Source organism: Trachurus japonicus, chromosome 2 (assembly GCF_045865225.1).
Source record: "Trachurus japonicus isolate A0001 chromosome 2, Traja_1.0".
NCBI lineage: Eukaryota > Metazoa > Chordata > Actinopteri > Carangiformes > Carangidae > Trachurus > Trachurus japonicus.
This window is the reverse complement of record NC_140908.1, coordinates 438,886-454,229: the sequence shown is the minus strand read 5'-3', so window position 1 is coordinate 454,229 and position 15,344 is coordinate 438,886. Positions and strand designations below refer to the sequence as shown.

The window sequence follows — 15,344 nt, the reverse complement described above, 5'->3', positions numbered from 1 at the left end:
GTCATGTTCTCCTTCAACGTTTCTTGTGCGCCGCTCGCCGCCGCGCTGCAGCTGCAGCTGGAGCAGCAGGACCCGGACCCGGACCCGGAGCGTCTGTCGCGCGGCGGACACCGCGTGGTGTCGGTGTTCCTGGGATCCATCATGGTCCTGGGTTTCCTCAACAACCTGCTGGTCCTGGTCCTGTTCTGCAGGTTCAAGTCCCTGCGGACCCCCGTCAACATGCTGCTGCTCAACATCAGCGTCAGCGACATGCTGGTCTGCGTCTGCGGCACCACGCTCAGCTTCGCCTCCAGTCTGCGCCGCCGCTGGCTGTACGGCCGCAGCGGCTGCATGTGGTACGGCTTCATCAACTCCTGCTTCGGTGAGTAGACCACATGGAGCCTAGACCTGGACCTGGACCTGGACCTGGAGCCTAGAGTCTAGAATCTAGAGTCAGTTCAGCTGTACGGCCGCAGCGGCTGCATGTGGTACGGCTTCATCAACTCCTGCTTCGGTCAGTACTACTACACTCTAGTAGTAGGGGTAAAGTGAGACACTTTTTACATTTGCTCCCCTCTAAGCGAGCTAAAATGATTTATCAGTAAAATTTACACATTTCCCATTAATTCAGGGTGTTGCCTAGCAATAGAAATTATCAGAATGTATTTAGAATGAAGGACAGTGAAAATATGATTGTTCAAAAAAAAGTGGTCTCGTGTCTCACTTTACCCCAGGTCAGGGGTAAACTGAGACAAACTAGAAAAATCAATGGGGTAAACTGATCCACTTACTTTTTCCACTCTGAAACTACCATAACAACACATGTTGTAACAGTTAGAATCCTGACAGCAGCTTGACAACCACACATCCCAGAACTAATGTCGGACTAGTAACAGAATCACGGGGATTGGTCAATTTTGTTTTCTCAACGCAAAGTGACTCAAGAACAAAATCAAATACAACACAAAATGTTTTAATTAACATTCAAATGACAGATAGAACCTGTTAGATAGTCTGGGGGTCAGATTGTAGGCCCCGACAATTGTGACCATTTTGATCAAAAGTCCTCTTGTGTGTGGAGGGAGCCGACAAAGTGGAATGTGACTAAAATTGAGTTAATTAACCAATAAATAAACAAGCTGACTGAGAGCACCTAGCATAACAAAGCAGTGTGGCTACAGATCATTGATCATGCAAGATTTCTGGCTTGGGGGACGAGATTCTAGTGTAAATCTTTGTGTGTGGTGCTCACAGTGTCTCACTCTTGGATTTATTATAATACATCCATGGTCTCACTTTACCCCGCAGCATTTGTCTCACTTTACCCCAACACCCCCATTTTAGAAAAAACGACCTCTCTTAGAAATTCAGGCTAATTTTCAGCCAGCATCATCACATGGTTTTATGTGTTGGTAGTTCATCATCATGTATCATATAAGTTTTTCTACCTGAATCAATTTGCTTTGGCACAACAGTTGATTAAGTTGACACCAAGAAAATTTACTTTTACATGCAAAAATCATATTTTTGTGAAAAAAACATGTTTTCCACAGCATCATGAGGTCCTCTCCTTCATGACCATGGGGAAATGGAAGGGGCTTGAAAACATAATGGTCACATGACCATAAATGTGTTCCGTTTTCTAGATACAGGGGGTGTCTCACATTACCCGGTGTCTCACATTGCCCCACTCTCCCCTACGGCTTCATCAACTCCTGCTTCGGTCAGTACTACTACACTCTAGTAGTACTGTAGTAGTACAGCAGTAGTACACTAGTAGTAGTACTAGTCTAGACGAGTACGGCTTCATCAACTCCTGCTAACGGTGAGTAGTAGTACACTGTTGTAGTACTATAGTAGTACACTACTAGTAGTACTAGTCTAGAGTACGGCTTCATCAACTCCTGCTTCGGTGAGTACTAGTACACTGTTGTAGTACTATAGTAGTACTATAGTAGTAGTACTAGTCTAGAGTCTAGAGTACGGATTCATCAACTCCTGCTTCGGTGAGTAGACCACATGGAGCCTGGACCTGGACTCTAGAGTCTAGAGTCTGCTCTGGTCTCTGGTCTGGTGTGAAGTCCTGAACAGGAAGTGGGTCCTGAGGTCCAGGTCTTGAGACCAGGCCCAGTTGTTCAAAAGTAATCTGATCGGATTTTGGATAATGGATCGGATCAGATCTTCAAAATTGGTTGTTTCAAAACCAAAAACGGATTCTGAGATCGGATTAGATCACGTGATCCAGTCTTGGTTTTCATCTGGATCAAACCCTCAGTTTGTGTTGTTCAGAACCTTTCAGTAGGATCAGGAAAACTTTGATCCAGAACATCAGGATTATTCTGATCCCAGCAGTTTGGTGGATTCAGGAACAAAATGTCATTTAGATTAAATTCAAACTGGTCAAATAAACAATATTCATCATGTCATCATGTAGTATACTACATGATTTATATGTTGCACCTCATTTTTAAACCATAACAGGGATTAGTAAATAAAGTTCACTTTTGATTATTCTACAAATGAAAAACTTTTTCCCAAACTGAATTTAATGTCGTAATCTTGAAAAGTTTGAATCTGGATCAGACTGATCCAATCCTACTTTGCTTTGAACAACTGGAATACAAGTAAAACGTGATCCTAGATAGAAAAAAAAGGGATTTCAAAATCCAGACAATTTTTATCCAGATTACACCTTTTGAACAACTGGGTCCAGGTCTTGAGGTCCAGGTCTTGAGACCCGGTGCTGATTCCTCTTAGCCGCTGGAGCGAATCAGGTCGCAGCTGTGTGATGATGAATGACGGGAGGGGATTTAAAGGTCGGAGTTCAGGTCCTGGATCAGTTCTGCTCCGTGAGCAGGATCCGGATCTGGATCACCTGACTGAGCCGGTCCAGGACCCAGAGGTTTGATCTGGATGTTTAAATCCCTTGTTTCTCCATCCGGGATCAATAATCAATAATCCATCTTTACTTTGATCCCAGTTGGATCTAGAATTTGAGCCAGAGTGTTAAAGGGACAGTTCAACTAAAACAACGTTGTGTTATTATCTCATAGCGTGGTGAATGTGCAGGTCACAACTTGTCCACCAGAGCGTTGTGGAGTTGTTGGATTGTGTATTTGATGAGTTTGATGAGGGAAACCAAGAAATCCCATGAGCCTCCGTAGCGTAGCTCTGAGCAGCTCACGGCTCTGCTCCGCTGTTCTAAAAATAGCTTGCACCAACAATTGGACCTACTGTACTGCTAAGACTATAGGGATTATGGTAATGGACCAATTTGATAAAATGTTGAACTATCCCTTTAAATAAATAGAAGAGTCAAATACATTGTGAATATTTAGATTAACCCTTCGTGTCTCCTCAGGTATCGTGTCTCTGGTCTCGTTGTCCGTCCTGTCCTACGACCGCTACTCCACGCTGCTCGTCTACAACAAGCGCGCCCCGGACTACCGGCGCCCCCTGCTGGCGGTGGGGGGGTCGTGGCTGTACTCGGTGGCGTGGACGGTGCCGCCGCTGCTGGGCTGGAGCAGCTACGGGCCGGAGGGCGCCGGGACCAGCTGCTCCGTGACCTGGACGGACCGGACGCCGCTGTCCCACTCCTACATCGTCTGTCTGTTCGTCTTCTGCCTGGGGCTGCCCGTCCTCGTCATGGTCTACTGCTACGCACGCCTGCTGCACGCCGTCAGACAGGTGGCGCCCTCAACGCATCGCCTGAGCGCTGCCTGTGTCTGCCCCGAGTTCTGTCTGTCAGGGCAGAAACACTATGACATCCTGACAGACAGAACTCGGGGACAAACGATACTACATCCTGACAGACAGAACACAGGGCTGAATAACACTACATCCTGGCAGACAGAACACAGGGCTAAACTAAATAATACTTTATAGGTTTAACCCTCAGTTCTGTCTGTCAGGATGTCGTGCTTTTTCTGCCCCAAGCTCTGTCTGTCAGGGCAGAACAATATGACATCCTGACAGACATAACTCAGGGCAGAAACTACTCCACATCCTGACAGACAGAATAGATAGATAGAATGCCTTTTTTGTGCCCTGAGCTCTGCTGTCAGGGCAGAAACAACTCCACATCCTGACAGACAAATCTCTGGGCAAAACAACACGATATCCTGACAGACACAACTCAGGGCTAAACAATATGATGTTATATTTCTGCCTGTCAACATGATATTATATTGTTTAGCCCTGAGTTGTGTCTGACAGGATGTGGTGTTGTTTCTGCCCCAAGCGCTGTCTGTCAGGGCAGAAACTCTAGGACAGAGGTCTTCAACAGGGGGTCCGCGACCCCTAGGGGGTCCGCGGAGGTACTGCAGGGGGGTCGCGAAAGTTTTGGTTGAGGGAAAAAAAATATGAAAAAAGATATGGAAGTTATGGAAAAAAGATCCATTGTGAATATAGGGGTGTTCCCTGCTGCTGAACATCGGATTTTTACATAAAAGTCCTTTGTTTTCCTATAATATAGGTGTCAGGCGAGACTTTGTATTGTATCTGATACAAACACGGCGCACCGTCTCTCTCTCACTCTCTCTCGCTCACTCCCCCCCCACCCCCCTCTAAAATCAGCCCGATGGCGGGCGCGCGCGCACACACACACACCACTGCTGCTGTGACACTCGGTCCCTGAACCGTCGGCTACACAACACAACGATGGGACTTTATGTTTTCATTCTCCATACACTCGTTAATTCACAGCTAGGGCTGCCACGATTAGTCGACTAGTCACGACTACGTCGACTATTAAAATCGTCGACAACTAATTTAATAGTCGATGTGTCGTTGTTGTTGTTTTTTTTTATTTTGTTTTTCTCTCTAAACTGCTGCCGCACCTTCCACACACGCACCTGCCGCCGCCGCCGCCCACCACACACGCATGCACTCACTCACTCAGTACACATAGGTGTTCTCTCTCTTTTCTCTCTCTACCGGTCTTGTCCCTCATCAAGCGGCACCGGTGTAGCCCCCCCCGCCGCCGCCGCCGCCGCCGCCACCACCGCTCCTCACCCTCTCTCTCTCTCTCTCTCTCGTCTGTCGTTTTAAATGAGAAGCGATACTAGCGGTACCGCCGCTCCATCGTTTTAAATCACGGACTGAAAAACGGCCGTTCGTCATTTAAAAATAAAATCGCGGACTTTGAGAGTCGGTGTTGGAGAATACTGGAACGTTACCGCGTCTGGTCACAGCGTCCTGGTCACGTAATGAGCGCTCATCTTAACGAGCAAGTCTTCTCTCCCGGCGTAAAACTACGTCAATATTTTCCGGCCGCTCCTCATCACAGTCCGCACCTTGCAGAGTTTGAGCTGCACCTCAGTTTCACTTGTTTTCATTTGACAGAGTTTCACACAGAACTTTCTGGTGGAGTCTTTCCATGTTTCTCCCTCTGTGACAGTAAAAAGGCACATTTACATTTTTTTCAGACAAGACGATTGTCTTATAAACTATTCGATTTTTTTTTAACAGAACGACTATTATTTACACTGAGCAAGTTATATTTGAATGATAAGCCTACCAAAACTTTATTATTGTGAATAATTCCTTAGTTTCAGGTGTCTACCTCATTTTATTTAAATGTAGCTATGTTTAATGCCAGAGACAAATGAAGGAAAGACAAAAAACCTATAAAACCTTTAAGTATTTATTTTGGTGTTGTTTAGGCCAGTGCCTTATCCTTATTTTACTCAGCTGTTTGCACTTTATGCTACAGTTAAAGCTGCATATTTCATTAAATGTTTAATGAACTATCATCTTAATTGTCTTTATTTTTAGTTAGCATATACCTTAAACACTTCAAGCTGAAAGCTAATGATGGTATATAAGAGCAGCTGCATGCTGGTGCGATAATCTGTATGTTTTACATTCAATTTACGTATGATCCGATTAGTCGACTAATCGAAAAAAATAGTCGGTGACTAGTCGACTATCAAAATAATCGTTTGTGGCAGCCCTATTCACAGCACACACTCATACGACGGTGACATTAACGCGCGCCGCCACGTCTGCTCGTAGCGCAGCAACAATGCAGCAGCATCAGGCCGTGACACCGTCACTGAAACGCTCCGTGGAACCGAGACATGACACGGCGGGCCCGGTGTAAATGTTTCCAGAATCAGCTCCGGTGACCACGGTGCTGGCGATTGGGGGTGAGACGCAAGCGTCATATGTCTTGGTAGAGCACGGCCGCTGCAGCGACCCTCCCACAGTCCCATTGCTGCATGTCAATCCCCCCTCTCACTTTCTCTCCGCGCCCCCGTCTCTCTCCAGCTGCCCTTTCAAAATAAATGCATAAAAAGCCTGAGAAAAAAACAAAGTAGGGGAAACACTGCTTTGTTTTCTCTGTCTTTTTATGGTTTAGTAATTCTTTCATTGGTGCAGTAGCAGCGTTCAGTTACCACGAGCGTAGTTGTGACCTGTTGTGATCATAGATGGCATATATTTTTTATGTAAGTCCCTTCGAAATATAAAGAGTTCCATTACCAGCCAAACTCCTAAAAAAAAGCACCAGGGCCGTTGCTAGGAATCCTGGGCCCCCTGAAAGTATATGAAAGTGGGCCCCTGCCCCCTGACTTTTCCACTTTTTTTCATAGGCTACATATCTATAGCCTGACTCTCGCCAGACCCTTGTAGTTCCGCAAAGCTACGCTGAGCTCCGCACAAGGGTCTGGGACTGCTCCATAGGCGATTCATTTCAGAAGGCGGGGCCTTGTAAAAAAAATCTTGTATGTGATTGGATAAACCACTTGTCCGTTATCTTGAATGACGTGCTACTTAAGCCACTCACTGCGAGCCGCCATTGTTGTTTGACTCAAACAGTTGCTTCAGCGCTACGTCACACCTCAGAAAGTCCCGCCCGGCGATCCTGATTGGTTCATTATTTTTTGCTCCGGGGAAGAAGTTTGCATTGGCCTCGAGTCCAGACCCTTGTGCGAAGCTGAGCGTAGCGCCTCTGGCGTAGCTTTGCGGAACTACAAGGGTCTGGCGAGAGCCAGGCTAACATATCTATTATCATTTCTTATTTAGCCTACCTTGTTTTGATGCTAATGCAGCATTACTATGAGTATTAGTCAGGGTCTTATGCAGAATAATTCAGTCATACAAAGATTAGACTACTGGGGTTTTTGTGGGCCCTACTGGGCGCTGGGCCCCTAGAATTATCATCACCTTTCTCCCCTATACAACGGCCCTGTATGGCACTACAGGACCAGTTAAATATAAAACACAATTTTATACAATATATATAAGTAGGGGGTCCCCGCTCCATCTCTCCATCAGTTTGGGGGTCCTTGGCCTGGAAAACGTTGAAGACCCCTGCTCTAGGACATCCTGACAGACAACACTCAGGGTGAAGCAATGATACATCGTATTGTCTGTCAGGATGTATTATTGTTTCTGCCCTGTGTTTTGTCTGTCAGGATGACGTATTGTTTCTGTCCTGTGTTTTGTCTGTCAGGTTGTATTATTGTTTCTGCCCTGTGTTTTGTCTGTCAGGATGACGTGTTGTCTCTGCCCTGTGTTTTGTCTGTCAGGATGACGTATTGTTTCTGCCCTGTGTTTTGTCTGTCAGGTGGGTCAAATCAGGCGGACGTCCGCCCGTCGCAGAGAGTTCCACATTCTCTTCATGGTCATCACCACCGTGGCGTTCTACCTGTTCTGCTGGATGCCGTATGGCGTCGTGGCCATGTTGGCCACCTTCGGGCGGCCGGGACTCATCAGCCCCGTGGCGAGCGTGATCCCGTCGATCCTCGCCAAGAGCAGCACCGTCATCAACCCCGTCATCTACATCCTCATGAACAAACAGGTGAAGCAGCAAACACAAACCGACGGGTTTTATTAGTTTGAGTAGAAAAAAAAAAACTCACAGTGATGTCATCGTTGTTGTTGTTGTGGTCGTGGTTGCCGGCGGTAACCGTCCTGTCTGTCCTCAGTTCTACCGCTGCTTCCTGGTTCTGATCAACTGTGAGCGCCACCTGGCGGAGAACGGCCACTCGCTGCCGTCTAAGTCCACCATGGTCCACCTCAACCGCCGCGTCCTGGACGGCGCCGCGCTAGGCCCCGCCCCCCCAGGCAGCGGCGCGCTAGGCCCCGCCCCCCCAGGCAGCGCCGGACAACCACCGTGTGCGGCGGCGGTGGTGGAGGCGGAGGGAACCAGCGGAGCGGTGTCTGATAGGATGGACCCGGCCGAGCCGCCGCCAGACGTCTCCTCGTGACCACGACGACGAGGGGCGTGGCCAACACCTGCTGCGGTGTCTATGATGTCATGTTGGCTCCGCCCCCTCGAACTGTGCGGGGCCAGGGGGCGGGGCCAGTGTCTGGTTGTCATGGTTACTGAGTGTTGTTGATCCAGTGAATTCTTCATGTTTATTACATCACACTGATGACATCACAGCTCCGACCAGCCAGGTGAGGTTATCAGGGGGCGTGGCCTCACCGGGTCCAGATGAACTCTGGCATGTACTGAAGTCTGTCGCCGTGGGAGACGAGCTTAGTGAGGAGGAGGAAACTGCTGGGGACAGAGCCGGCGGCGACGGCGAGAACCGGTCGAAGACTGGACGCTACACACACACACACACACACACCTGCTGTGATGTCACCGCTTCCTGTCGTTGTGAATCCAATAAAAATCAGTTTGTTCTTAAACTCGTTCGTCCTCTGTCGTCATGGTGACGAGACCTGGGACAGGTTGTAGGCGGAGCACAGCGCCGGGTCCCAGAGCAGCGGTGTGATGTCATCGATCGAACAGCGAACGGGAGCTGAACCTGTGGGCGGGGCCAGAGAGAGGTGACATCACCGCTGACATCACAGGTGAGCTGCAGGTGGGCGGAGCCTCCATCTGAGAGCTGATGAGGCGGACGGTCATCTTGTTGCCCTTTGGTGGCGGCGGCGGCGGCGGCGGCGTTGAACCAACCGCAGAACTGCATCATGGGAGTCTTTGTTCAAGATGGTCAAACTTTATTTATTAAAATAAAACATGACGTTTAGAGGAGGAAGGAACTGATTTACATAAAATATTATATTTAATCTCAATTAACTCGTTATTATTTTAATGTTTTTTTAGTTTCTAATTAAATTTTGACTTCCTGTTTCCATGGTAACCGTGGTAGCCGCCACCTTCCTCCCGGTCGCGTGTGTTTGATAATCAATCAGCTGATCGATGGATGAGTATATCTGTGTAGTCAAATCCGTCATAAACAACAGATTACGGGTTATGGGATGCGTTTGTGTCGCAGCGCCACAGTGACACCGGGTCAGAGGCTCTGATCGCAGGTTTGGTTCCCAGCCTCCACCAAGTCATTTATCAACACCACAGTGTCCTAGCCAGTCCAACCGTAAAAAATGGCACACAAAATAAAAAGAGGAGTAAAGCAATATATTAAGCAGCAATATATATTTAAACATCAAAGATGTTCAACCAAACCCACACAGTTTGAAACAACATTCAAAACACACACAGCCAGTGTCACAACTAAGCATATACAGTAAAGTCCGCTAGCTTAATGCTAACATATAATGTAAAACACCATAGACAGAAATCCACAGTCTGTGGAAGCTGCGACCGGGGACCGTGGCAGCGGCTGTCACAGCGGCAGCAGCTCTACTGAGCTGATCTGCCGGGGCCGAGTTCCGTCCTCATCCCGGGGGGATCCCGCACGCTTTTAGAGGTTTACCGCTGGCTGGTTAAATTGTTTTTAGGAGATTAATGTTGGTCTCACTGATGAAATTTAACAACTGTGGCAGTGGCATATAGTTTGTGAATGAAAAGTGAGCAGGACTGCTTCTGGGCTACGGACTGAAATCACCACATTTATGTAAATAAATAAATGTTTTACTGTACATGGCATAGATTATTAGGCTACCAATTAAAATTGGTCTGTATTTCTATGAGTCCTCGCCACTCAATCGCTCTGGTCGGCAGTAGTCGTGGCGGTGTGTTCCTGGCTTTAGTCTGAAGCAGTTTAATGAAGGAGGAGATGAAACATGAGGTGAATTAGTCCAGTGACAATGCCCTCCAAAAATTAAGATACCCCTACCGGAGGTAGAACAAAACCTAACAATGTTTTTCCTCATCTCCAAGGTCTCCCATATATGAAATGGATTCTTGGGTTAAAATATTTTACTGCAAACATTGTTAAATTGATACATATTGTCATACACCCCAAACTTAAAAAAGAACAAAAATACAGCCTGGCCGTATGGGAGTTAAGACATATAAACTCATGTAGATTAATAACACAAGCTCTGACAGCTTTGAAACTTGACATAATTGTGGCCAGGAAGTTCCTTTACCTATTAGAAAAAACTGCATGTGAATATCTTGATGTGTGTAACATATAGAGACCTATAAACACTTGCCTTAAATAAGTGGACATGCAAAAAAAGAATATCTATTTAGAATATTCTCATTTACTTTGTAGTTGCTCGGCCAGGGATTGTCATAGAAACACATATGATGGCTTGTTTGAAACATGGATTTGTGCAGAATCCAGTGATACCAAATATGTGAATATAGCATGCATAGTCAGCATAATACATCACCAAATGTATGAGGTGTCCCAAATGAAAGAAAGTGAAACATTAACATAATCAAGTCTCCACAGCCCATTATCAATGGTGACAAGAATGTTGACCAGTTCAGTCTCACTACAACCTAAGTAAGTAACTTTGGGTAAGTGCTACTCTTTTTTATAATGTATTAAATAATAGCATATTTCATGATGACACCTTATATAGTTCATATGGAAACAAATATCCAGTAGAATCAGTTTAAATTGAAATAGAACACCTCAAAAATAGGCCCACTTGAATGTATTTTTAGTCAAGTCATTACTGCATAATGGAAAATAATTCTGATGTTGACCCTAAATTTTGTAAGAGCCGCCCATTGCCATTTGCCATGAAGTCAAGAGTGGATGCTGAATTAGATCGACTCGAGAAGGCTGGTATGGTGAGTGGGCTGCGCCAGTGGTGCCTGTAGTGAAAAGAGACAACATAATTTGGCTGTGTGCCGATTATAAATTAACAGTAAATCAGGCTGCCACCACAGAGACCTATCCCTTGCCCCGAATTGAGGAGCTGATGGCGGGACTGTGTTTTCAAAGATCGATCTTGCCTCACCATATCAGCAGGTCCTTCTAGAGGATGAGACAAAGAAACTACTGACCATCAATACACATCGAGGGTTATTTGTGTACAATAGACTGGCTTTTGGTGTTGGTTCAACACCTTCCATTTTCCAAAGGATTATGGAAAATCTAATGAAAGATCTGGATGTTGTTGTCTATTGGGATGATTTGTTAGTTACAGGAAAAACTGAACAAGATCATCTGAAAAAGCTGTAAAAGGTGCTTACAGAGACTCCAAGAGAGAGGCTTGAGAGTCAAGAAAACCAAATGCGAGTTTGGTAAATGCAGATTGAATACTTGGGACATGTTTTGAACAGCCAGGGCATTCATCCATCTTCAGACAAGATAAAAGCAATCAAGAACGCACCAGCACCATCCTGTGTGAAAGAACTGAGAGCATTTTTGGGGTTAGTGAATTAATATGACGATTTATGAATAACCAAAGCACTGTACTAGCTCCATTCCATAGGCTGTTAAAGTATGACGGGGCATGGGTGTGGAAGAAACCAGAGCAGGCTTTTGAGGAGTGCAAGAAGTTGCTAACAAGTGACAAGATTTTCCTGCACTATGATTCTAACCTACCCCTCACTCTGACTCCTCAGCTTATGGTATAGGAGCTGTCATTCAGCATGAGAGGCCAACAGGAGAAACCCGTCCCATTGCTTAGGCGTCACGGACGCAATCCCCTGCTGAGAACAAATATTCTCAGATTGAAATAGAAGGACTGGCATTGATTTTTGGAGTCAAAAAGTTCCATCAATATTTATGGGGAAGGAAATTCAAGCTTGTCACTGATCATAAGCTTTTGCTGACTCTTTTTGGAGAACACAAAAGCCTGCCCACCATGGCTGCTGCCTGGATTCAAAGATGAGCAATCATCATCTCTGCTTTGCATTGAGTACTGTGCTTCAGAAAAACACAGCAATGCACACAGACTGTCAAGGGTTCCTTTACCTGACACAAGCGATGTACTGAAGCCATAGCACAGAACATTCATGCATGTTCTATGAACTGAACATTTGATGCAAGTGCCAGTGGATGCTGATCAAGTTGCACGTGCCACATGCACAGACAGTGTGCTAGCCAAGGTTCTGAAATACATTACGAATGGTTGGCCTGATGATGTGGACAATAGTCTGAAACACTTCCACACACGCAGATATGAACTGTCAGCTGAACGTGGATGTGTACTCTGGTGCACCAGGGTGGTTTTGTCTGAGAAGCTCAGAAAAGTTGTGTTGAAAGAGTTGCATTCTGGTCATCAAGGAGTTGTGAAAAGCTCTGGCACGCAAATATGTATGGTGGCCTAAGATTGACACGGATGTAGAGCAGGTCTGCAAAGCCTGTGAATCTTGCCAGATGGAACAACGGATGCCTCGGCAGGTGCCTTTACATCCTTGGGAGTTTCCAGGCCAGAGCTGGAAAAGATTACACGTGGACTTTGCAGGCCCCTTCTTACTGTAGGTCACACCTTCATGATTGTCGTAGATGCCTACTCCAAGTGGCTAGAAGTATTCAGAATGCCCAGCACCTCATCACAAGACTAAGGAGACTGTTCGCAGCATATGGTCATCCGGAGCATGTTGTAACTGACAACGGAACGCAGTTCACGTCTGCAGAGTTCAAGAACTTCATGCATCAGAATGGAATTCTGCACTCTACAAGCACCCCAGGCCATCCTGCTTCTAATGGTCTCGCAGAGCGATATGTGCAGACATTTAAGAGTGGAATAAAGAAGCTTTCTCAGACTACACTCGACATTGAGGACAAGATCTCTGTGTTTCTGATGCAGTATTGCTGTACCCCAAACTGCACCACTGGTCAGTTGCCTGCAGACTTGTTCCTAAACAGACAATATGCGAACTCGCCTGGACCTGATGCATTCTGACACTGCAGTCACAGTTCGCAGAAAGCATGCAGAAGTTCTATCATGACCAGTGGGCAGTGAGCAGATCTTTCTCTTTGCAAAATACGGCAGGGGGGGGGGGGAGTGGATTCCTGGAGTGATAGAGCACCAAACAGGACCAGTGTCTTACAAAGTGCAAGTTATGTTTGTATGTTATGTCTGTGTCTGTCACACAGACATAACATACAGGAGACATGGGGATCAGTTGAGATCCCGTGTCACAACTGATGGACTCATTTTGGATACTGACTGTACAACTTCTAATACTGACACATCCACCCAGCCAAGTGTGCTCCAAGACAACGTGTCAGCCGGTGCTGATCTTCTGCATGTGGACAGTGCAGAGGTGCCAGCAGCATCTCCAATGCTGCGCCGCTCAGCCAGAGAAAGGAAGCTGCCTGAGCGCTATGACCGTTAATGTGCAGATTGATTGTTCTTTACAAGCAGGTTGACACTTGGACTAAGTTGGTCAATATAATAATAATGTAACTACTGTTTTCAGTTCAGTGTAGCTTTGTTACATTATGCCTGTCTTAAAAAGGTACAGAATTTAAAAAAAAAGAAAAAAAAAGCAAGACAAGGGAGTTTGTTAAATTAACTTAGAGACATTTGTATGAGTTTGTATGGTAATACAAGGCACTGATATTTTAAGTCATGGTGTAACAAAAGTGTACTTTCATTTAAAAAGGGGGGAGGGGGGTGTGATGTATCAGATTTTGAGTTTTATATTCTGTGTGACCGTTGTGCCGTTGTTATCAGTGTACCAAGGAATGCTGGGATATGTATGTGAAGTTCCGGTTTTGCACGAGCTGAGTAAAGGTGGCATGTGCAGTAAGAGTCACTGCGTCCTGTGCGTTATTAGGGAAATACACAACACTAACACTATTATTTTCCATTATGCAGTAATGACTTGACCAAAAATAAATTCAAGTGGGTGTATACAGTATATATTTAAGGTGTTCTATTTCAATTTAAACTGATTCTACTGGATATTTGTTTCCATATGAACTATATAAGGTGTCATCACGAAATATGCTATTATTTAATGTATTATAAAAAAGAGTAGCAAGTTTACCCAAAGTTACTTACTTAGGTTGTAGTAAGACTGAACTGGTCAACATTCTTGTCACCATTGATAATGGGCTGTGGAGACTTGATTATGTTAATGTTTCATTTTCTTTCATTTGGGACACCTCATACATTTAGTGATGTATTATGCTGACTATGCATGCTATATTCACATATTTGGTATCACTGGATTCTGCACAACTCCATCTTTCAAACAAGCCATCATATGTGTTTCTATGACAATCCCTGGCCGAGCAATTACAAAGTAAATGAGAATATTCTGCATAGATATTCTTTTTTTGTATGTCCACTTATTTAAGGCAAGTGTTTATATTATATAAATATATATATATATATTCACATCCAGTTTTTTCTAATAGGTAAAGGAACAATTATGTCAAGTTTCAAAGCTGTCAGAGCTTGTGTTATTAATCTACATGAGTTTATATGTCTTAACTCCCATACGGCCAGGCTGTATTTTTGTTCTTTTTTAGTTTGGGGTGTATGACAATATGTATCAATTTAACAATGTTTGCAGTAAAATATTTTAACCTAAGAATCCATTTCATATATGGGAGACCTTGGAGATGAGGAAAAACATTGTTAGGTTTTGTTCTACCTCCGGTAGGGGTATCTCAAAAACTAAAGCCCTTTTTGACAGTTTGTCACTAGCCTAAATATCCTGCCAGCTCTTCTCTGTCTGTTTTAATTAGAAACAGTCTGGAACCCAAGTGTATCCGTCTGCGGCCTGCAAGAGGGAGGCGTGTCGAGTAGTAGGCACTGTAGGAGGCGTGTCGCGTAATGACGTCACTACGCGACACGCCCCCCGCCACTACAGGGAACGCCCTACACACGGTTCTTAAAGGGATATGAGCCCATTACAGTTGCATGTTGCATGCAAAAGTTAACGACTTTGCCTACGCGTTCTTTGCCCTATAATGAATGTATTCAAAAGCTTACAAATGTTATTATTACATTTTTAATTGGGTAAAAACAATTAAGGCAGGATTTCATTTATATTAAAATTTAGATGTAAAATTTTCTGACTTTGTCACAAGAGAAAACACAAGATAATTAACAGACAGGAATTCATGAGCTAAATGTCAGTGCTTATGTGGGAGTAAGAGCTAATGTGTTGATATATATATATATATATATATATATATATATATATATATATATATATATAAAAGTAGTGGCCTAGCTTATATTTATTTATATAAATAAATAAAAGTAGTAAATAATAATGTCAGTGCTTATGTGGG

General features: G+C 44.9%; 1 protein-coding gene across 2 annotated transcripts; it reads left to right on the top strand.

Annotated features, from left to right (window-relative positions):
• The first annotated feature begins 63 nt into the window (after window positions 1-63).
• On the top strand, window positions 64-8,206 carry LOC146990437 (opsin-3-like). 2 transcript variants are annotated; one of them, XM_085794431.1, is made up of 4 exons: window positions 64-361; window positions 3,341-3,666; window positions 7,550-7,783; window positions 7,911-8,206. In XM_085794431.1, exons 1-4 carry the CDS (start codon window positions 142-144, stop codon window positions 8,190-8,192), a joined length of 1,062 nt encoding a protein of 353 aa, XP_085650557.1. In that variant the 5' UTR covers window positions 64-141; the 3' UTR covers window positions 8,193-8,206. The 2 variants fall into 2 exon arrangements, with proteins under 2 accessions (XP_085650557.1, XP_085650563.1); XM_085794437.1 differs by lacking the exon at window positions 64-361 and adding an exon at window positions 447-493.
• The last annotated feature ends 7,138 nt before the right edge of the window (window positions 8,207-15,344 follow it).

Excerpts from the sequence above, each read along its gene's own strand:
- LOC146990437 (XM_085794431.1), top strand. The coding sequence starts at position 142 with ATGGTCCTGGGTTTCCTCAACAACCTGCTGGTCCTGGTCCTGTTCTGC. Across the intron at positions 362-3,340 it reads CTTCATCAACTCCTGCTTCG|GTATCGTGTCTCTGGTCTCG; the intron begins GTGAGTAGACCA and ends GTGTCTCCTCAG. Across the intron at positions 3,667-7,549 it reads TGCTGCACGCCGTCAGACAG|GTGGGTCAAATCAGGCGGAC; the intron begins GTGGCGCCCTCA and ends TTTGTCTGTCAG.